Source organism: Acomys russatus, chromosome 19, assembly GCF_903995435.1.
Source record: "Acomys russatus chromosome 19, mAcoRus1.1, whole genome shotgun sequence".
Lineage (NCBI taxonomy): Eukaryota > Metazoa > Chordata > Mammalia > Rodentia > Muridae > Acomys > Acomys russatus.
In genome coordinates this window covers 27,739,353-27,762,393 of record NC_067155.1, presented here as the reverse complement: position 1 = coordinate 27,762,393, position 23,041 = coordinate 27,739,353, and the positions used below count along the sequence as shown (strand labels likewise).

General features: G+C 48.2%; 1 protein-coding gene across 1 annotated transcript; it reads left to right on the top strand.

The window, feature by feature from the left end:
* The first annotated feature begins 12,465 nt into the window (after positions 1-12,465).
* Positions 12,466-21,603, top strand: LOC127203937 (protein POLR1D-like). The gene is made up of 2 exons (XM_051162870.1): positions 12,466-12,577; positions 20,925-21,603. Exons 1-2 carry the CDS (start codon positions 12,561-12,563, stop codon positions 21,187-21,189), a joined length of 282 nt encoding a protein of 93 aa, XP_051018827.1. The 5' UTR covers positions 12,466-12,560; the 3' UTR covers positions 21,190-21,603.
* Positions 21,604-23,041: the final 1,438 nt, after the last annotated feature.

Sequence of the window (23,041 nt, the reverse complement as noted above, 5' to 3'; positions counted from 1 at the left end):
CTGTGTGAGTGGCAGGGAGCAGTAGAGCTAGTGGTGAGTTCAGACCATCTACAGTACAGGTATGGCAGACTACCAGCGTAGATGGAGGGCTGGAGGACAGAAAAACTTCCAGAAGAGATTCTGTATCGCAGTAAAGATAAAGACAGAAGGGCTGGAAATGAACCCAAACTTCTCTGGGGCCATATCCATGTTTACTTTGAGGCTTTTCAACCACTCCCTCAACCAAAAACCAGTAAGGCGAGATTTACCTCTCCCAGGCCTGTCCTACTAAGAGTTACGTGATTGAACTGCGCTGTAAGTCCACCTCAGTGCCAAACACATCAGGGTAATTGGCATCTTTTAAAGAGGATGCAAATCCAGGGCTTCCGGGTGTAAAAACTGGGAGTGGAAAGAGGCGGTCAGGGAAGTTGATCTCTTCAAAGGAAACAGCTCAGTCACACATGGCTGTATACAAAGCTAATCCTAGCCCTTGGGAGGCTGAGGCAGGAGGATGGAGAGTTTGAGGCCAGCCTGGGTCGTACAGCAAGACCTTGCCTTCAAAGTATAAAAGGACATTTTTAACTGTTACGTGCAGGGGTCTAGCAGGGAACAAGATGGCCTGCATACACTGTAGTTTCTAGTGGCACAGAGAGGCAATGAATGCATGCTGCCAATCAACTTTAGCCGTTAAAGTGACTATTATAACACTGTTCGATGCGTTGAACACACTAATTGGTCTGTATATCTTGTGTGGAAACCTTGGAACAAACAAAAGCTCCATCTGTGGCCTCCGTGGCTCCTGTAGCCCCAGGGCGGTGTGGTGGGCTCCCAGTCTCCGAGAGTGTTTAGGAACCGCCATTCTGAAATAACATCCCTATTACTAGAATATACATAACAGTCAAACATGAGTGGATGGGATTTCTCCCCTTCCAGAAAGAGCTTCCGACTCTGCTGGGACATCTGCAGTCTGCCCCACACTTGAAGATGAGGAGGGACTGGCAAGTCTGTAGCAGATGGTACCTGGTGCAGTGCCAGGTGTCTGGAGTCTTGGTAGGAAGCCAGGCCTCAGTCTAGGCCAGTGAGCACAAAACTGCACAAAATAGGCCTTGTACTCCTTAGTCAACAATGCCTATTTCTTGTAAATAATCTTTCCTACCTGCATCAAAGGAAAAGCTTCAGCCGGGTGTGCTGGCACACGCCTTTAACCCCAGCTCTCTTGGGAGGCAGAGTTGTGAGTTCAAGGCCAGGCTGGTCTGCAGAGGGAGTTCCAGGCCAGCTGGGGCTACATAGAAAGTCCATGTCTCAAAACAGAGAAGGAAAAAGGGAGTGAGAGAGAATGGGTCTATGTGAAGGGCTCATGAGAAAGTCAAGCTGCCTAGAACATGCAAGGGGGAAGAGATGGACCAGTGTGCTTAGCTGTGGGGCTTGGGTTTCTTTCCCTTTTCAAGGGCAGAGAGCCCGCTTTCCCAGGACGGTACTGTACAGGGGCCAAGAGTGAAGACTGAGGTGAGAGGGTCTGGTGGCTCTTTCCCTCCTAGCTTGTGAGTGTGGGTGAGTGACCAGGCTGAACCTCTGATTTCCTTATCAATGCACTGAGTAAACACTCCCTTGCAGGATTAATAAAGAGATTACATGAATTAAAACACTTAGCACAGTTCCTAGCAGATACACCCACAGATGTCATCTATTGTATTGGTGGTTGGTCCAACCAGTTAATGGTGGTTACACTAATGGTGTCCACGGGCCATGTCTTGTCATCTACGGGCACAGCCAAAGTCCTATCTTTCCATACTGTTGCTGGCACTGTCTACCACGGTTGTTGTCCTGGCTGGTTTTATGTCAACTTGACACAGATAGAGTCATCTGAAAGAGGAATCCTCACTTGAGAAAATGCCTCCATTACAGCAGGCTATAGGACATTTTTTTTTTTTTAATTAGCGGTTTAAAAATTAGTGCAGAATGAGTGAGTGGCTGAGAGCAGTGGAGCCAGCAGTGGGCTCAGACCATCTTAGGCACAGGCATGAAGGGCCAGTCATTGTAGGTGGTGCTGCTCCTGGCCTGGCGGGTCTGGGTACTATAAGAAAGCTGCCTAGCTCGGCGGTGCACACCTTTCATCCCAGCACTCAGCAGGCAGAAGCAGGCAGATCTCTTCTGTGAGTTTAAGTCCAACCTGGTCCGCAGAGTGAGTCCCAGGACAGCCAGAGCTATGTGGTTAGACTCTGTCTCAAAACACAAACAACCCAAGAAGAAGAAGAAAAGAAAGCAGGCTAAGCAAGTCACGGAAGTCATGGGTGGTCTCCGCATGGCTGCCTGTTTCCCACGGTGAACTGTGATCGAAGTGTGAGTGAACTAACCCTTTCCTCCCCAAGTTGCTTTTGGTCATGGTGTTTCCTCACAGCAATAGAAATTGTAAGATGGTGCTTGCCTTAAATTCTCGTCAGGAGCACCACTCTCAGCGGCTGTAACTAGTCACCCCACACTCAGGCCGGAAACAAACACGCCTCAGAGGCAGGGTCCCTGAGAGGACTGCAGCTCTGAGGCTCCATGGAGGACGGCTGGTTTCTCTCAGAACAATGACTACAGAGGAGAGAAGGCCAGTGTAAAGCCCGCTCTGTATTCCTAATCTCAGAAGAGGCCTCTCACCAAGCCTGCTGTTAACCATGGGTCTGTGTGTGTGTGGGCCGCACTGGAGAACAGGCTCTTCCAGGACTGCTCGGTACATGGGCAAGTAGAAGCCTCAGGACCACTGTGGAGGCTGCCTACCAGTCACCTCTGACGCAGCATCTTACACCCTCAAAACGTGCCTTTCTTCGATGCCTTTTCCTCTGTTCCTTCACAGCACGCGGCCATCACTGAGTTGGAATGCCTTGTCCCTTGACTAACTCTCTAACTAAACTCTGGAGGCAAAAGGTGTCCTGGTTTACAGTGCATGAGGGAAGCTCAGCACAGCTGCAAGGAAGCCGAGAGCACTGACAGTTCACAGTGACATGACTGCGTCCTCTGCTGACACTGTAGACTTAGGAAGACAAATGCGTGAGCGTGTCAGTGAGTCCTGGTGTGTGCAGGAAGTGCTAGAGTGATGTCCATCTGAGTGCTAGCTCCGTAGTGTTTCTTCTAACTCTGGATTGCAAGCGCTCTGCTCAAGCCCATCCTGCACTTCTTCTCCTTCTATAGCACTTACTGCCTTCAAGCCTAAACATACTGTGTGTGTACACATACGTACAGACATAGAACTATATATCATACTTTACATAGTTTCTGTTGTCTGCTTTCTCTCATACACACACACACACACACACACACACACACACACACACTCATATACACAGTCTGGCACATGTTGCAGTATAAACTTTTTTTTTTTGGTAGTTTTTTGAGACAGAGTTTCTCTGTGTAGCCTTGGCTGTCCTGGACTCACTTTGTAGACAAGGCTGGCCTCGAACTCACATCAATCCACCTGCCTCTGCCCCCCGAGTGCTGGGATTAAAGGCGTGCGCCACCACCTCCCAGCCCATGCAGTATAAACTCTTGAGTGTAGAGATTTTTGTCTGAATGTTCACTAACGTGTCCACAGACCCTAGACCAGCGCCTGGCCCGTAGTGGGTGGTCATGAAGACAGACTCTACCTCAAGAGCTGACCTTGGATTTCAGAGATTGGAATAACTATTACGCCACTTTGTAGCCACATGGAGTGCGCTGAGACCAAGGGTGGCCATGGTTAGACATGGAATGTCAGAGAAGTGGCTGTCTAGTAGGATTCAGGCAGGGCTGGTGGGCGTGGCCAGGTGGGTGAGCTCAGGAGAGCTGGCTGCGTTTATCATCTCTAGAGTTCCCCACCACACACACATTGCTGAGAGCTGATGTGAAGGCGCACTTGGTTTGTGACTGCATTTTCTGCTCTGTACACGTGCTATCTGGGCTCAGGGTTAGGGGAGGGGGCCCACAGACAGCAATACTGCAAAAAATAAATAAATAAATAAATAAAAGACAAGATGGCAAACTCAGGTACCCAACTGGTTGTCCTTGCTCTGCAGTGATGATAAAGAGCCCACTGAGGCTCTTTTGGGTCAGTTGATGTGTTTCTGCGTTCACTGCTGCCAGCTGCAAGAAGAAGCTTCTCTGACTGAGGTTAAGGATAGTCCAGGTCTCTAGCTATAAAGCAGTGTGACAGCATTACCACTTAGTGAGGTAACAGTAGCAGGCTCTACCCTTGGGCCTGTACCTCCCCAGTTATGGGCTTTTGACCAAGATTACAGTGCCAGACATGAAGTTTCCTGCTGTGGACCAGGCCTCAGGGCTACTCAGGAACGGATACTGGCCTGTAACAGCACTACCACTATTGCACCATAAGGCCCATCCTGCCCGGGCAGGTTGGTGTTGTGGCTGCCATGCAGCGTCCAATGCTGGGTGAGGTTACCAATGTCTTTTCTCCCCCAGCAGCCGGCACAGTATCTTCCGACACTGTGAAAGCTAGCCAGCAGGAAGGAGGCTTCTTGGTTGGTTTGAGGTTGATTTTCCTAGCCCTGCAGCCAAACAGGGTCTTAGCATGTGGTTATTATGGAGGGTAGCCAAGGGCAGTGGTGGTAGCTGTGTTGTTTTGGAGCCCTCTGGGCCAGCCTCGCCAGTAACTCCTAGGGAGGCACCCCATGCCTTGCACTGCAATTTTCACTTAATAACCTGTGTCTTCTGGGAGCAGCATTGCGTAAGTGTTAGTTTCTAACCAACTGGGATCCCAGAATAAATTGTAATTGGAACTCAGAGTTCAAGGGTCATGCTCCATCGAGATCCCTCATTAAAGTGGTTTCACATCCTGGCTGGCCTACTCACTCGGTTCTGCATACTTAAGCATAAATCTTGGTGCTAAGAATACTTAGCAGAATTCTTCCTCAGAAGTGATTAATGTCTGAAATTGGAGACATATGTTTCACTTAGCACCGCATTCCACAGATGAGGTGTGGAGTGCAGCCATCATTGTCTTTGTCAGTGAGTGAGTCAGATTTATGTGTGACCTAAGCGTCCAGGCTTGGTGTTACAGTTTACTCCTGACACATGTGAGGATTAGACCTTGTGGGATAGTGAAAACGGCCTTTTAGAGGCTTGTGACTAGGGACCTGATTGAAAATGTCAGCCTTTGGGCTTGTCCCTGTCTGCTGCCCAGACTTGAGGCAGGCAAAGCCCAAGGCTCCCTTCTGGTTGGCTTGTTGCAGTGGGTCGGCCTTATCTGAGCTGTGTGCTTCTCAGCAAGCCAAGACTTGAGGAAGCCAACTCGGCTTATTTCTAGCCAAAAGCAGATGGCCTGCCACCACATAGCTCTGACTGCAGCAGGGAGACCAGCTTCACCCTCCTGGGAGAGTTGACAGCCTCCCAGCTATAGGAAAGGAGCTGAGGCCGGTAGAAGGTCAGGGAGCTGACAGCCATGCAGAGGTCAGGGGCTTAGACCACATCGCAGAACCAACTTGAATAGCCTCAGAAATACTGGGATCATCTTCATAGATGAGTAAAACTAGGAAAGTTGTGCAGACATGAGGTCCGAGGCATCTTTGCCCCTTACTGTGGGCTTAGGACACATCAGCACCACCACCACCCCGGAGGCTCAGTTGACTCATCACTAAGGAGGAGAATGCAAGGTCAAGGATTCTTCTGGAGTCAAGGAAGTGATCACTGTGTATGTGGTGGGTATTAACACATGTGTGTGATTTTCTTAACAAGCACACGGCCATCGGTGCTCTGTTGAAATTATACCTCTAAAATGCTCATTCTGAAAATCTTAAAATAGCACCTTTTATGTATTCAGGGCCTTATAACTGTGCATAACTATATTTAATCCCCATCGGCTCTAAAGGCCTTGTAGGCATGTCTCCATTTAACAGACCCCTTGGCTCTGTGATCTCAAATGCCACTCAAGCTATCGAGCGGCCAAACTCAGTGTCTCGCCAGTGTTGTGGCTACTGTTTGCTCTTAGGCAACTTCAGTGTGTTCTCGGTTCAAGACTACTAGAGACTGTGTGGTCCTTCATCTCAAAGAATCGAGAACTGTGTTGCGGTCAGCAGTTGGCTAAATCTACTTAGGACGGATATTTCAGATCTGAAATTTTGCCACGCAGCTTGTGTATTTCAGAGTGTCCTGTAATGGGCATGAAAGAACATGAGGGCAGTGTTAGTGCCAGTCCTTGTGCTGTGCTCAGGGGACTGAGCAGGTGCTGAGATGTCACATCTGGAATGCCTTGTGTGTGCCGTCCCTGGGGTGACTGGCAGGCAGCCCATTCTTGCTGGGTGGGGTGAGGGACACTGTTGGTAGTTTTGCATCAAATACCCCCCAAGTCAGTTAGTCTTGGGCAAGTTAGCCTCTCTAAGCCATGACCTGCTTGGCTTTGAATGACTGTTGTCTCGCTGACTGCTGGTGGTGACATGCAAGTAACTCTCACCTTGCAGTTTTAAAAATAATACTGTATTTAATGGGTCTTTGCCAGAGCATTTTAATTACTTTGGGGCTTTTTCATTGTAGATTACATTAAACAGAGAACTGTAAGTGCTTAGGTTGAGCCTTCCTGAAGCACAGTGTACGTAGGGGCAGACATGGAAGTCTGACACGTGGCCAGGTTCCGTGAGTTGCTCTTTCAGGTGGAGTGTCACGGGATGAGTGGTCCCAGCCTCTGCAGTGATGACACATGCCCCGGGCAGCAAGCACAGAAGGGTGTGACTCAGCAGTGCGCGGTGCTCTCAGCTGTCCACCTGCTCTATTTAGTTCCATCCTAGACTCACTGCTAGCATGGCTCCATCCAGTTCAACTACAGCTGCTGTTGCTTCTTAAAGACGGTGTGTGTTTCAGTGGTAGAGGAGCCGGTTCTGGGGTGTGCAGCTGTTTAAAGCTTGACAGTAACGAAGGGCTAGGAGAAGATTGTGTTGAAGTCCCCCTGGTGTGTGCTGGCCTTGGCGGACACTCTGGCCCGTGACATACCGAGCGCTGAGTGCATTGCCCGGTGTTTGCTGCCTTCAGCAGCTGCTGTGTCATATGGTAGAAGTGTAGGGGCTGACATGATCGCTAGTGGACTCTGCTGCCTTGGCCTTTTCACCTGCGCTGGCTCCTTCCTTCCATTTATCTCTGTATTCTTTCTAGTGCTTACGTTTTTATTTAAAGAAAGGGTCTCACTGTGTCAACCAGGTTGGCCTCAGCCTTCCAAGTGCTGGGATTGTAGGTGTGAGCCACCATCCTAGCCCTGCCATTGAAGGGGGTGTGCGTAAGAACATGTTTGCGTGGCATCAGAGTCCTACAGCAGCCCTAAGCTCTGAAGGTAATGTTTACACCCTTTCCTTTCTCCTCACACAGTCCTGGCCCAGGTGCTCAGTGAGCCGCCTGAGTTCAGTGCTTTGAACTTGTTTTAAAGCATTGGCTTCAGAGGGCCACTGCCCTCCAAGTTAGGCTGCGTGCGTGCGTGCGTGCGTGCGTGTTCTTGTTCAGCCTTTAGAATCTATTAACTTATTACATTCTAGAAAAGGAGTTCTTTCTCCAAGCCCTGGTTACATGATTTAAGTAGGATGGTTTTGTTTGTTTGTTTGTTTGTTTGTTTTCTGGGTTCAAAACACATTTTTTTTCTTTTTTTAATTTAAGTAGGTTGTTTTCTTAATTGTGAAAGAGGATTTGGAGTTGTCTTGCCCTACTTACGTTCATTCTACATGAGTTAATACCTCAGTAATAACCATCTGACACTGCAGAGCTTAAAGAGTCAAGAATCTATTGACTTGTTTTAGTAAATTATATACAGAGTAGATGTTTGTACTTAATTCTTGGTATAAAAATGGTTGTGTGTGTGTCTGTTTTGTTGATCTCTGCTGTTTTTGTAGGAGATGAACATACAGCCCTCAAAGCACTGTTTGACACCTAAAGTATGGAAGACAGGAGTGGCTGGTAGTCAGGAGGGGCTGGCTTGGCAATCCGTGTGGGAGAACACAGCACCCTTGCTCTGGTGTGGGCTACTGCCTCAGTTTCCATGGCTCTTCCTCACCGCTTTCCCTGAGCCACGCTCTACTCTGTACTGTGGGGCCCCAGCCATGTGTTTCATCATGGCTAGGGGTAGAGAGTGCAGGCTTTGCCTTTCTCTTCTCAGGTGTATTGCCAGACTTGCTTTTAAAGGTCAACTTGCTTGTTTGTTTATTGTGTCTCGAGTGTTCACCAGCATATATGTAAGTATACCACATGTATGCCTGGTGCCTATGCAGGCCAGAAGTTAGATCCCCAGTAACTGCAGACACAGGTGAGTGTGAGCTGCCACGTGGGTGCTTGGAACCAAATCCAGGCCCTCTGCAAGAGCAGCCAGCGCTCTGAGCAGATGTGCTGTCTCTCCAGACAAACTTCAAATGTTAGATGCGTAGAGGATTATATCTGAGTTAGAAACCACTCAGTTTGCTTAGTGACAGGCACGCTATTTACCTTAAGAAGAGCAGATGCAGGGACTGGTTTCTACATGCGCTAAAACCTGAAGACATGCTGTAAGGAGCTTGTGGTTCTGGGCCTTTCTCACCTTCATTCCTGGGCTGTTAGGTCTGGGTATAATTCAGAGTCACCTGATGAGTCAGTGCCTGAGATCCGTGCGGTGGACAGCTTGTTTTCAAGCGTATGCCACAGCCTTAACACACTGAGGAAAGCAGCTCGGGCAGGCCCAGCAGCCTGTCCACTGATGCCAGGCTCAAAGCTGAGGGCGAGAGCTCTGCAGTGCGTTTAGGACAGTCTGCAGGGCCACTGTAGAGAGCAGGGCTCCTTTAGGATTGGAAGAGTTATTTAGAGACCGAGCTTTCGGTGAGGGACTTTTTCTTGTGTGTTTAGCACCAAGGGAGCTGTGGTAGCAAACTCAGACTTGTCGCTGTGGCATTTTCTTTGGTACAGTTTCTGTACCGTTTTCCTGTTTAAATTCTGAGCTGCTGTTTCCTGAGAGTTGGGATTTGATTTGTGTCTGCCTTGTTAGTTATTAAAGCTTTGGGGTGTGGATGTGGGATTTGGGGGTGACTAGGATACTGCCTTCCATCCACATTCACTTTTCATGGCCATAAATCCTTTTTTTTATCCACACATTATTTTGTCTGTCTTCTCCAAGAGTAAGCAAGTGTTTTGGAGGCCAGCCTGGTCTACAGAGTGAGTCCAGGACAGCCAAGGCTACACAGAAGCCCTGTCTCAAAAGACCAACAACAACAAACAAAAACAAAAACAAAAAAAAAGGAAAAAGGGGAAAAAAAAATCTCAGTAATTATTTTGACTTTATTTCTCTGTTTGGATGTTATTTCACCCAACTAGTATTTCAATAGAACATATATATATATATATATATATATATATTTAACTTAACACTTGGCCCACCAAACAGACCTACTGTCCTTCGGATTACATAACCCATGGGCTTTGCTATTTTGAGTTTATTATTTCCTAAGCAGCCCCACACTACCACCTCACAGTTATTTTCAGAAGAGATGTCTTTCTTTCTTTCTTTTTCTTTTCTTTTTTTTTTTTTGAGATGTCTTTCTTCGTGTGTGTGTGTGTGTGTGTGTGTGTGTGTGTGTGTGTGTATACACACGTATGGCATGTTTATTCAGGCACTACACTATCAAGTGAACATCAATGACTTTTCTGTATCTAGGTTTAGGAATAAAGACTTGGAGGAATATTTATGCTTTGAAAATGAGGTCAGTGTACCCACCTATGGTCAAGCAGGTGGCCTATAGATTGAGAAGTGTTTCCTTTCAGAGCTAAGGTGGTAAAAATCTACCCACGTTAACTGTTAGCTGAAGACACCACCGCTGTGGCAGTGACCCATCCAGGTGAAGGTTCAGATATACACATGTATATGTGTGTGTATATACATGTGTCTGTATATACATTACTTATCTGTGCATATATATATGTATATGTACAGAGGAGCTGTACGGGTTAGGTATAGGTATATGGTGGGGGCATACCTACTGTTGCCGTTGTTGTGTGTCACATCTCCAGCAGTGTGTGTTAATGTCAGTATCCACGGGGAAATTGCCTAAGACAAAGTGGTACCCTCAGGCATCAAATTAATGTTATCGCGGGGGCCCTGCACTTGGTGCAGCTCATAACATAGGAAGCACTCTCACTGTCTTTTGACTTATATCCTTGAATGAGAAGAGCCTTATATTTAGAAAACATGTCTGCCCCCACATAGTGCTGCGTGTAAGTTCAAGGGCAGCCAGGTCTACACAGTGAGTTGCAGGACAGCTGGAGCTATATAAGGAAACCTTGTCTTGGAAAAAAAAAAAGAAAGAAAGGAGAGAAGGAAGGAAGGAAAGGAGGAGAGAAGAGAGGGAGAGGAGACAGTATTTCTCAGTAGAACCAGCTCGCCTTCTCTTGCCATTGTAGGTCGTGGTTTTGGAGGTACACTAGGGTTTGCATCGTAGATGCCAGCGAAGGGCCCATCTGTTAAAGGGTCAGTTCCAGCTTGGTGCTTTGGGAGGTAGAGAAAGGTTTCAGAGATGGAGTGTGGTGGAAGTTGGGGTGCAATACCTCCCGGCGGGGGTTGGGGGGGACGACAATGGAACCTAAGTCCCTTCCTTTTCCTGTTTCTGCTTCATTGTCGCTGAGCAGCTGTGTTTACTATGTGCCATCACCATCTGGGCCACTTCTCGTGGCTCTAAGGGCATCAGGACCTGCTGCGCCAGTGGGTGCTGTGCTGCGGGCAGCCAAGGTAGTCAAGCTAGGCTCCTGACCGTCAAGTCCAGACACTGATGCCCCATAGCAGCTTCTCTAGGCAATGGAGTCTGAGCAGTGTCTGCATGAATAAACGAGACTTCTGCTTGGTGTAGTGCAGCTAAGCCAAAGCGGAGGCCAGGCCTCTGGTGGGTCTCGCTCCCTAGGACAAGGGTGTTTTCTGGGTGTCGTTCTTGCTGAGACTTGAACAGCCCTAGAGGATGAAACCCTCCACCATGAAGGAGAGCTCTAGCTCGGCCTCACTCCTCACCTGTAGTCACGGCCGACCTCCTCGTGTCACTAGATGCAGTGCTGCTGTTGTGTTTCTACCCACACATGGCCACTGCAGTTAGCTGTGTGGCCAGGGACTGTGGTGTTCTTCATCTCTGGGCCACACTTCCCTCAGGGACATGCTACCCTACTTCAGTCCACGTCTGCTTGGCCTCTACTTCAGTGTCTCCTGTTGTCTACCTGTCTGCCTCAGATACAATATATGTTTATCTGGTTTATTAATTAACATAAAGTAACAAATAGCTGATGTGCATTCAGTTTGTATGCCATGCTCAGCCTGAGGGTTGCGACCCCTTCAGGGTCAAATGATGCTTTCACAGGGGTCACCTAAAACCATCGAAAAACACAGATTTACACTATGATTCACAATGGTAGCAAAATTACAGTTCTGAAGTAACAGCAAAATAATTGTATGGTTGGAGGGGGTCACCACAACATGAGGAACCGTATTAAAGGGGTGCAGCAGTAGGAAGGCTTAGAATCCACTTCTTTAAAGTCTGTCAAACACAGCGCAGTGGCACACATCCCTTCACATGCCTCTTGAGATCTTGAAGGACTCCCTGCTTGCTGTTAGAGTCGACACACTGCACGGTGGCTCACTTAACCTTCTTCTGTGTATCATCTCCCCAGACTCCCCAGCCCTGGTTAGCACTGTTCTGCTGTGAGGACATTTGCTTGTCAGTGCCCTGGCCGTGTCCCTGGCCATGTCCCTTGTCTGTGTTGTCACAAGTAGCAGTATTTCCTTTTCTAAGGCTGAGAATTCCTGAGCAGTCCTCTTTGTCCTCTCTGTGCTGAGTGAGCACAGTTGAGCTTATAGCTCGGCTGTTGTGAAGTGTGTTGTTGTGAAATGTGCTATTGTGAGACGTGCTGGAGCGAGCGAGCTTGAGGATGGAGACACCTCAGCGGAACTGTTAGCCAGTTTCTGTTGCCATGATAAACCACTACGACCAAAAGAACTCAGCGAGAGTCAGTGAGTGTGTGTGTTTGCGTACATGTATGCTTGTGTTAGTGTGTGTGAGTGTGTGTGTGAGAGAGAGACAGACAGAATATGAACGGTGCTAGAGATCAAACCTAGCACACATGGCACCTCGTGCGTGTTCGGCAGGGTTCCCGCCCTGAGCTACAGCACTGCCATTTTTTTTTTTTTTTTTTTTTTTTTACTATTAGGAACATTTTAAATGCATGTGTGTATGTGTGTGTTTGTGTGGTACACACCTGCCAACTCATGTCTTTTGGTTAGCTTTCAAAGTTAGATGAGACATATTTCTTATATTAAGGGTATATAATTTAATAATTTGTGTCATAATTTCCAGTTTGTCTCCACCACCAGCCCCATAAAACACTTCTTTTTCAGGGCTATGGTAGAGTGCTTGCCTAGCACCACGCACACAGAGGGAGGGAGAAGGGAGAGGCAGTTTCTGACTCCGTTTTTATATTGAGAACTATTAGCCAATCTTAAAAATTCATTCCAGCAATGATGATTTCCAGAAGTGCGTGTGTGTGTGTATTTCTCAGACATCTTCCCTTCTCCAAACAGGAGAGCCATAGAAGAGCTGCTAAAGGAAGCGAAGCGTGGGAAAACCAGAGCGGAGACCATGGGACCCATGGGCTGGTAAGTTCCTGAGGGAGCCTCCGTGCAACTTCAACCACCACCACCACAGAACAAAAACGGGCGGATGGCCACAAGAGTGAGGCCAGCCTGGGGAAGTCTTGGTTGCAGATGGCAGAGTGGGAACAGAGGTTTTTAAACCTCGGGTGCTGTGGTGTAAGGTATGAACTCTGTGGAGAGCTGAGCATTGAGGAGCCTGAGCAAGGCAGAGTGCGCAGTGCATGTGTGTAGCCAGTGTGTGATGGTTGTGTCATTTATTTGGCTCACAAGGCCCTGAGATTAGGAGATAGCTCCGTGCCCAAATAGCAGTGTTATACCTGTGGTCATCGGGTTAGCCAACAGAACCAACATTTGCCCTTGGAGTTTCTCTACAAACTAGAGCTTGTTCTAGCTTACTAAGAGAGTGGGTGAGACGGCTCGTGGGTGAAGGTGCTTCCTGCCTGCCTGGCCTGAGTTCCATCCCTGGAGCCCACCTGGTGGGAGGAGAGACAGCTTTCTCAGGTTTTCTTCTGACCGCCACATGCACATAAAACACACTGTCAAATAATAATGTGAAAGAGGAGGAAGTCTAGTGTGTCAGGCGTGCTTTGGGGAACAGCAGTTACTGAGTCTGCTCCATAAAAGTGCTGGCACTAGTTGGGCATGGTGGTGCACGCCTTTAATCTCAGTACTGGGGAGGCAGAGGCAGGTGGATCTCTGTGAGGCCAGCCTGGTCTACAAAGTCTAGGACAGCCAAGGCTACACAGAGAAACCCTGTCTGACCCCCGCCCCCCCGCAAAAAAAAGTGCTGGCATTGCACCTTTCCCTGACAGTCACCAGGTCAGCAGCACACTGGGACACGGGGTATTACAGTGGGGTAAAGCTGGGTGTGATGGTGCACAGCTGTGACCCCTACACTCAGGAGGCCAGCCAGGTCTACACAGAGAAACCCTGTCTCGGGGAGAAAAAAAAAGTGGGGTAAGAACAGAAGCTTAAGTTTCCAGTATATTTTGTTTTGTGTTTTGTTTCTTTTCCTCCTTTATATAATTTTTCCTTTTTGAGGTTTTCATTCATGTGTAAAATGAAATATAATATCTGCCTCCAATTTTTCCCTTCCAACTCCCCCCATATCCCATCCCATACCCCCCACCCCCAAACCTAGTGTCTGTTTTTTCAATAACCCACTAGGTCTTGTTAGTTGCGGGGGGGCGGGCAGCGGGGTTTGGGAGGTGCTACTGTAGTGTGGAAACCCAACACCCTCAGAGGAGAGTGGTTCTTCCTCTCCTGGCAGCTGTCAGAGCAGCATGGTGCCCAGAGGTCACCTACCCACGTGCCAGGGTTTACGCTGGCTTGCTCCTGGTGCAAGTAGCCGCAGATGCTTACAGCTTCTGAGTGGACGGCGGGTCTGTGCAGAGGCCAGATACAGATTAAAATAAGGCAGGAAGCCAGGCACGGTGGTGCATGCCTGCAATCCCAGCACTCTGGAGGCAGAGGCAGAGGCAGGCAGATTTCTGTGAGTTCAAGGCCAGCCTGGTCTGCAAAGTGAGTCCAGGATAGCCAAGGCTACACAGAGGGGGCGGGGAAAAAGAAAGAAAGAAAGAAAGAAAGAAAGAAAGAAAGAAAGAAAGAAAGAATAAAATAAGGCAGGATAAGAGGCTAGAAGCCAGGGCTGGAGAGATGGCTCAGAGGTTAAGAGCACTGTCTGCTCTTCCAAAGGTCCTGAGTTCAATTCCCAGCAACCACATGGTGGCTCACAACCATCTATAATGAGATCTGATGCCCTCTTCTGTCCGGCGTACATGCAAGCAGAACACTGTCTACTTATTTGTTTGGTTTTAGGTTTCTTTCTTTTTTTTTTTTTTTTTTTTTTTTTTAAAGACAGAGTTTCTCTGTGTAGCCTTGGCTGTCCTGGACTAGCTTTGTGAACCAGGCTGGCCTCAAACTCACAACAATCTGCCTCCGGAGTGCTGGGATTAAAGGCATATACCACCATGCCCAGCCCAGAACGTTGTATACTTAATAAATAAATAAATCTTGAAAAAAAAAAAGAAGAGGCTAGAAGCCGGGCAGCTGGAGGGTTGAAGCTGGAAGCCTCTCAGCCTGTCCCCTGTGGAGTCAGAACTTACTGCCTCCCTGACATAATGAGGGCCCTGAAGTGTTGCCAGCCACAGAAGGGCCATGAGTCCTGGTGCTCAACGTTTTTACTGTGGTCTCATGTATAGGTGTGGCTCTTTGATTGTTTGATTGATTACATGGTTGAAGAGGTTTTGTTTTTTAGTTTCGAGGTTTACCTGTATCACGTGACCTAAAGCTCTCACCTTACTTCAACAGAGTTGACCTTTCCTTTGCGGCCAGCCCTCCTCCAAGACTGGAAGGTGCGGCCGGCTCCACCCTCAACAAAGTCGTTTCTATCACATATGCTGTGGCTCACTTTCCAGTCCTCCTCCCTTGAGGTCAAGCCAAACTCTTACTCCACAGGAGCAAATGCTGTAAGATCTGGAAAAGCCTGTCATGCCAGAAAGCAAAGAAACTGTCAAAGACTACTTACTATATGGTTGGGAAGTCTCTAGAACCAGATTAATGTCAAAGATGAAATAATTTGATCAAAAATATGAAATTATAAGGATTGAATCACCTAAAACATGTTGAAACCCTTAAGGCCGTGTGCTGGCTGCTCTGTGTCATTGACACATGCTAAGTCATCAGAGAGGAGGGAGTCTCAGCGTGGAAGGTGCCTCCATAGGACTGCACTGTGGGCAAGCCTGGAGGACATTTCCTTAGTGATTGATGGCGAGGAGCCCAACCTATTGTGGGTGGTGCTCGCTTCTAGAAGAAGGCAGGCTGAGCAAGCCAGTGAGCAGCACCCCGCTATGGCCTCTGCTCCAGGATCCAGCCCTGTGTGAGTTTCTGTCCTGTCTTCCTTTGACAATGAACTGTTCTGTGAAGTGTAACAAGCAAACCCTTGCCCCCAGGTTACTTTTGCTCAGATGTTTCATCACGGCAGCCGTAACCCTGACGAGGGCAGGGTGTGAGAAACATCACACTACAAACCCTAGTGGTCCCGCTGAAGAGTGCCAGGGGCCCAGTCACTGGTGTACAAGACGTACAAGGAGAGGTTTAACTGCCTGTCAGACTGCCAAATAACTGACGAAATACAACTTACAAAAGAGCTGCACCTAGCTAGGTGGGGGCTTGTGCCTGTGATCTCAGCACATAGGAGACTGAAGCAGGCAGAGAGTAAACTCCAGGCCAGTCTGAGAAAGATAGCAAGTTCCAGATTGACCCTGGATACACTGAAAGTCGTCCTCAGACATGCCAAGTACAAATTGCTAGATTTGACTTCCCTGACATCTCCTCTCTCAAAAGAGTTACACCCAACAAATGTAGACATACGCTAGAGCAAATTACCGTGCTTGAGTGGCTAGATTTTCTGTGGGACCTAGGGGTTGAACCCAGGGCATCATGTAATGCTAAGCAGCGCTCTGCCATTGAACTACATTCCAGCCCTGAACTGTAGTAGGGTAAACAATCCTGCTTAACAATAGACCAAATAGAAGGAGGGAGGGTGGGGCCAGGAGGAGACAAGGGAGGCGGCTGCAATCGGGATATAAAGTGAATAAATTAAAAATAAGAAAAAAATTTAAAAAAAAGAATAGACCAAATAAAGCTGGGCGTGGAGTCCCACACCTTTATTCCTAATACTTAAGAGGCAGAGGTAGGTGGATTCTTTTATGGGGGGGTTTCGAGACAGGGCTTCTCTGTGTAGCCTTGGCTGTCCTGGTCTGTTGAGTTTCGAGCTAGCCTGGTCCACATTTTAAAAGTTTCAGGCCATCCAGGGCTACATAGAGAGACTGATAAGAAATAACAATAACTGGGCTGGAGAGATGGCTCAGCGGTTAAGAGCACTGACTGTTCTTCCAAAGGTCCTGAGTTCAATTCCCAGCAAGCACATGGTGGCTCACAACTATGTATAGTGAGATGTGGGGTCCTCTCCAGGTATATAGGTGTACATACAGACAGAACATTGTATACATAATAATAAAGAAATAAATTGTTAAAGAAAAAAAAAGAAATGACAATAACTGTAAAAAACAAAACCTTACTAATACAACTATAGGACTGGCCAGTAAACAGGTGCCAAAATGAGTTTGGGAAATACTGGCACTACAGTCAGCTCCCCTGTGAGTGTGCTAGGAGGTGAAAGTGTAGAAGCTCGGCTAACCAAGTGCAGGGGAGGCTGTGGAGCAACTGAAAATGTAAAGTCATGGGGCTGCTCCGGAAGCAGCCAGCAGTTTCTCACAAATACACACGTGACACCCAGAATCTTCAAACTCCCAATGAGAATTAAAAACTGGCGCCTGGGCAGAGCTTCACACATGGTGCTTGTTCCAGCTGTGTTTTCAAAAGCCCCGACTGAAAGCCGTCCAAATGGCTGTCACCTTACCCATGATAGGCAAGTTGTGGTTGTACCCTAAACCCACACTGCCCAACAGTGCAGAGAAACAGAGTGCTTGAGGTAAACTGCCTGGATGAGTCTCGGTGATGTCATGAAGAACCCAGACACAGTGTGGGGCTTCGTTAACGTGACACTGTGGAGACCCCAACTACGGACATAGTCTATGTCACCAGTTGGGACACAGCGGGTGAGAGAAGAACTTACAGATGTTCTGTTTTCTTGTATTTGTCACAGCCTAGAAAACTTGTCCCTTTAATAGGTAAATTTGGGGACTAGAGAGATGGATCAGTAGTTAGGAGCACTGACTGCTTTTCCAGACCTGGGTTCCCAGCACCCACACGGTGGCTCAGAACCACCCGAGATGCCAGTTAGGGAGAAAGGGGTGTGGCCACTTCCTCTGGTCTCCATAGGCACCAAGTATGGACACGGTGTGTGCACATGCACTTATGCAGGCGAACACTCATAAATATAAAGCTTTTAAAAAGACAGAAACTGCATGCGACTCGTACACAAATTATGCCATAGTAAAACCTATTTTAAAGAGGGTGGCTGGGGCCACAGCACAGTGCTCAAGCACTTGCCTAGCACACATAGTGCGTTATGCTTGGTTGCCTAGGACAGCAAAACCATTCACAAACTCCAGTATTTGATTGTGTCTGAGAAGACCATCAGCAGCCACTAAATGACAAGTGACAGACACTCTCTTGGGTTTCTATTGCTGCGCTGAGGCACCATGAACAAAAGCTCTCACAGCTCTCAGCTCACAGCTTTATTACTGAGGGAAGTCAGGGCAGGGATCTGCAGGCAGGAGCTGAGGCAGAGGCCACGGAGGAGTGCTGCTCACTGGCTGGCTCCCCGTGGCTTGCTCAGCCTGCCTTCTTATAGAACCCAGGACCACCAGCCCTGGGGTGGCACCACCCACAGTGTACTGGTCCCTCCCACATCCATCATCAATCAAGAAAATGTCCTACAGACTCAGACTCATCTGCAGGTGAGTCTTACAGAAGCATTTTCTCAATTGCAGTTCCCTTTTAGATAACTAGCTTGTGTCAAGTCGTGGGGAAAAGACACTTTCTGCTGAATGTTGGGTTGTGGCATACCCATCTTAGTGATTATTTTATACGGTGCTGGGAATAAAGCCCGTGTGTGCTAGGCAAGCTCAGGCATAGCCCTTACGTTGGTGAATCTTCACAAAAAGCCACAATAAAAAGAGCAAATGCGTACACACACACACACACACACACACACCACACACGAGACACTGAGTCAGGTCTGGTCAGTGTCTAGTTAGAACTCCTATGGAGGGCAGAGGGGCATTTTAAATGACCGGTCAAGGTGCCTTTAGCAAATGTATTACAAAGAGAAAAGAAGGATCCTGTGAATTAACAGCTCTGAGGCACAGCAAATAAGATGCTTTGTTGGGGTCCTTGTCTACAGTAACTATTGGGGGCTGGAGAGATGGCTCGGTGGTTAGAGCCCTGCCTGCCCTGCCAGAAGACCTGGGTTCTGTTCAGCAGCTCACCCACAGCTGTCCCTAACTCCAGACAAGGGGATCTGATGCCCACCTCTGGCCTCTCAGGCACAGACATACATGCAGGCAAAGCACTTGTACACATGGAAAGAAATAAATCTTTAAACTTTTTTTTGTTTTTGTTTTTGTTTTCAAGACAGGATCTCTCTGTGTAGCCCTGGCTGTCCTGGACTGACTTTGTAGACCAGGCTGACCTTGGACTCACGCGATCCGTCTGCCTCTGCCTCTGCCTTCCAAGCGCTGGGATTAAAGGCGTGCGCGACCACCGCACCCATCAAAAACTATTAAAAGATATTGAGGGCTGTGGGTGACTGAGGTGGACAAGCGCTTGCCTCGCAAGTGTGAAGACCTGCCCTCTAGCCCAGAAACCAGCAGAAAATTCTGGTTCACAGTGGATGCTCTAGTGCTAGGTTGGGGAGACAGGATTTCTCTGTGTAGCCCTGGCTGTCCTTGACTCACTTTGTAGACCAGCCTGGCCTCAAATTCATAGAGACCTCTGCCTCCTAAGAGCTGAGATTAAAGGTGTGCGCCACCATGCCCAGCAAGGTTGCCACTCTTATATAGCAAGCATTTTACCTGCCAACCCAAATAAATTTGGTGTGCTTCCAAATTTATGTGCACATTTGGAATCATCTGGTATGCTTTAACTTCTATCATTCAAAAAAAAATTACTGCTCTTTATGTCCCATTATTTTGATTTTGGAGTGGGCTATGGGCTTTCGTACCCTAAACACACACCCAAGTGATTCTGAAAGTGTGCACGTGTTTGAAAAACAGTAATCCTAGTTCATTGAGAGAACGGTAACTGCTTGCTAGGCAGATTCTAAAATGGCCTTGCCCCAAAGCCAGGGGCAACCAGCCCTTTCTTGAAGGACAGACCTCCCTGCACAAAACGGCTTTATTTATAAGTAATTGTTTTAAATGTTTAAAACCGAACGTGAGTGGGATTGCTTACTTTGGGATGTTCCATAAGAAAGCTACAGAAGCTGGGTGTGGTGGCGCACACCTTTAATCCCAGCACTTGGGAGGCAGAGGCAGGCGGATCGCTATGAGTTCGAGGCCAGCCTGGTCTACAAAGCAAGTCTAGGACAGCTAAGGCTACACAGAGAAACCCTGTCTCAAAAAACCAAAAAAGAGAAAGAAAGAAAGCTACAGAAACTTGAGCGGGTGCCAGGCAGAGCCTGAGGAAGTATGTGTGGGATGCCATTTTTGTTTAATTTTATCTTTTTACTTTTTGTTTTTTTCAAGATAGGGCTTCTCAGTGTAGCCCTGTCTGTCCTGGACTTGCTTTGTAGACCAGGTTAGTCTCAAACTCACAGAGATCCACTTGACTCTAACCTCCCCAAGTGCTGGGGTTACAGGCATGTGCCACTGTGCCCGGCAGGATGCCATTTTTATTTTCTAAAGAAAGGCACCATTTGGTGCTGTGCACTGCCTTGGATGTGTTTGAGCACATTTGTGCTTGCCTGGCTTCCTTGTCTACAAATCCATTTTTGCTCTGGCCACATTCACTTCTGCATCTCTGGAGCCCAGTGTCCCTCTGGTCTGATTCCTGAGGGAAGGGACCAAGAGTAGAGGGTCTAGGGAGCACCTGTAGGCTCTCCCTGCCTTCGTAGCGTCAGGCTGCAGGCAGAGGGAGGCGCCTGCTGTACTCAACTGCATTTTATGCAGGGGTGCTGTGTGAAGAGTAACAGGAGCAGCGCTGCCCGTGCTGCACGCTGAGCACCTGCTGTCAGCTGTGCTCTCATGGCTGACTGTGATAGCTGTGGCGGCATTAAACAGCAACATGGGCTGTAATCATGCACAGCACCACTGTGTGGAGGGCGGCCTCTGCCTCAGCCCTGCCAGAGGTGCCATTCTAGACTTGCAGGCTCTGCAGAGCAAAGGTGAGCTGGCCTCCACTGTGTGGGGCCTGTCTGTGGAGCAGGGGCCGTGGGCTGTGTGGGTCTCTGCTGGAAGGGGCCCCAGCTGCAAGCACACTGACACCCTTCCCTGGTTGCTGGTAACTAGCCACACAGACTGTGCTGAGCTTTCCCCAAACGGGCCATAGCCAGGCAGTGGTGTGATGTCAACTCTGCTGTGGTGTGAGGGGTGACTGCTGTGCTCTGACGCTGGCTCTGCTGTGGTGGTGCCTGTTAGTGAGATACCACTGTAATGTCCAGGGACAGGGCCATTGTATCATCTTTCCAGGGTCTTGCTGTATAGCCCTGACTGACCTGAGACTTTAATTGTTACGGACCTAGGCTGGCCTCAGACTCATGGCAGGCCTCCTGCCGGAGTGCTACAAGGAAAGGAAAGCTGGCTTTGTGGGACCTGATAGTGAGTCAGCTTGAGAGGGAAACTAACTGTCTCATTTATGAGTTGCCCTCCTCTTCTCTCCACAGGATGAAGTGTCCTCTTGCCGGGACAAATAAAAGATTCCTAATTAACACCATTAAGAACACGTTGCCCTCCCATAAGGAACAAGACCAGGACCAGAAAGAGAGCGATAAGGAGCCCAGCAAAAGCCAAGACCAGAAAGAAACAAGTGGCAAGAAGCACAGAAGCCACTCGTACAAGCGCAGCCTGCACTCCACCCGGGGCTCTCCCCCGCGGAAGCGGAAGCAGACCTCCAGGGACAAGGGCGAGCAGAGGTCCAGCAGGCGATGAGGTGGAGCAGCAGGGCCAGCCCAGCACTGCGCCTGTGCCTGTGTGCAGTGAGGCCGGGAGACGGCAGGCCACTGACACCCGAGAACCACTTCCTTAGTGGGGTCTATGTTTTAAGGTGGCTGTTGTTGCTGTTGTTGTTGTTGTGTGTTATTGTTGTTGTTAACAGGCAAAGAAACCAAAACAAAAGCAAAGAAACTTTACTAAAACAAATCTTACCTACCTTTGCTGGTGGTGTCGAGGCGAGTCAGCCGATTAGTGTTGCCGTGCACACCCATGTTGTTTTTATTCTAGCTTGTTTGGAAGTTAGTTTCGAAACACGCAATTCTAGAATTTGAAATTTTCAGGTTGTTAAGAACTAGTTCTAGTTTTTTGATGTACTGCCCTTTTGTGGTCATTTCCCCGGATTTCTCAAATAAAATACAATAGTTTCAAATGGTGTGCTGTCCTCTTTTGGGTGGCAGATGCTAAGCTCACAGTCTGAGGGACTCAGTCATGCTCTGTGTTTTCTGAGTGACCTGAGCAAGGAACACAGTACACACAGCGTTGAACCAATGCTCGGAGCCTGCTCTGAAAGATAAGCGAATGGCTGTTGTTTGGTTCTCAAGCTCGTGCCTTAGATAAGGCAGTTTTTTAGTACTTCAAATAAGATCCTCAGTGGTGTCATGGTTATTTCCTAGCAGTTAACAAACCCAGCTGTGCTGACCTTTGCAAGCAGGCACAGCTGAGTTCAAGAAGATGGCTACATGACAAGCCCATGTTTTCATCCCTTCAGTCAGGCAGCGCTCACTTGGAGACCACGCACATTACAGCAAGCACATACGAGTGCCACGCCCATTCCACCGCTGCTCAAAATCTAGGCTGTGTGCCCTGCCTAACGGTGTGCAGTACGAGGTGGGCGTGGTGGCGCACGCCTTTAATCTCAGCACTCGGGAGGCAGAGGCAGGCGGATTGCTGTGAGTTCAAGGCCAGCCTGGACTACAAAGCGAGTCCAGGACAGCCAAGGCTACACAGAGAAACCCTGTCTTGGGGGGGGGGTGCAGTACATGTTGAGCACAGCATTTGCTTCCTCTTGACCGTTTTGAGGCCCTCCCCAGGGGAATCAAACCTTCTATATTAGTGTGCTGTCTGGTTAATGGCTACAGGTCCTTTCATTTTCATTAAAACAAAACCTAAAATCTTTTGGTCCAGCGAGGTGACCCAGTGGGTAAAGTTGCCTGACCACTTGAGTTCAATCCTTACACACTAGAAGAGAGCTGACTCCTACAAGCTGGCCTGTGAGCTTTGCACACACAAACACACACACACATGTGCACACACACACACCACTGACACCATGTGCGTGTGCATACACACACCACAAAATGAATAAAAAGGTATTTTTGGTCCTGAGTTCAATTCCCAGCAACCACATGGCTCACAGTCATCTATAGTGTGATCTGATGCCCTCTTCTGGCCTGCAGGTGTCCATGCAGGCAGAGTACTATATACATAATAAATAAATCTTTCTTATAATTCAAAATTTTCAATTTACAAATTCTAATCTGATGACTCAAATATGAGCATCTCAAAAATATCACCAAACAACAACATGTGAAATGTATTGCATGAGGATTAACAGCAGATGAAACACTGTATTAAAATGACATAGCAATAGACACACTGCTCAGCATGAACTACAGAGAGAAATAATTGGACTGAGAGAAACAGAGGACCAGTGCAAACCCAGATGACCAAATACACTCAGAGTTGGTGTCTGTAAAGACAGCTAAGTCGAGAAAAACATTTGCAGGAATATTGACAGAAGTTTTCCAAGTACAACAAAAACCTAAGCCAAATTGATGGCTTATGCCTG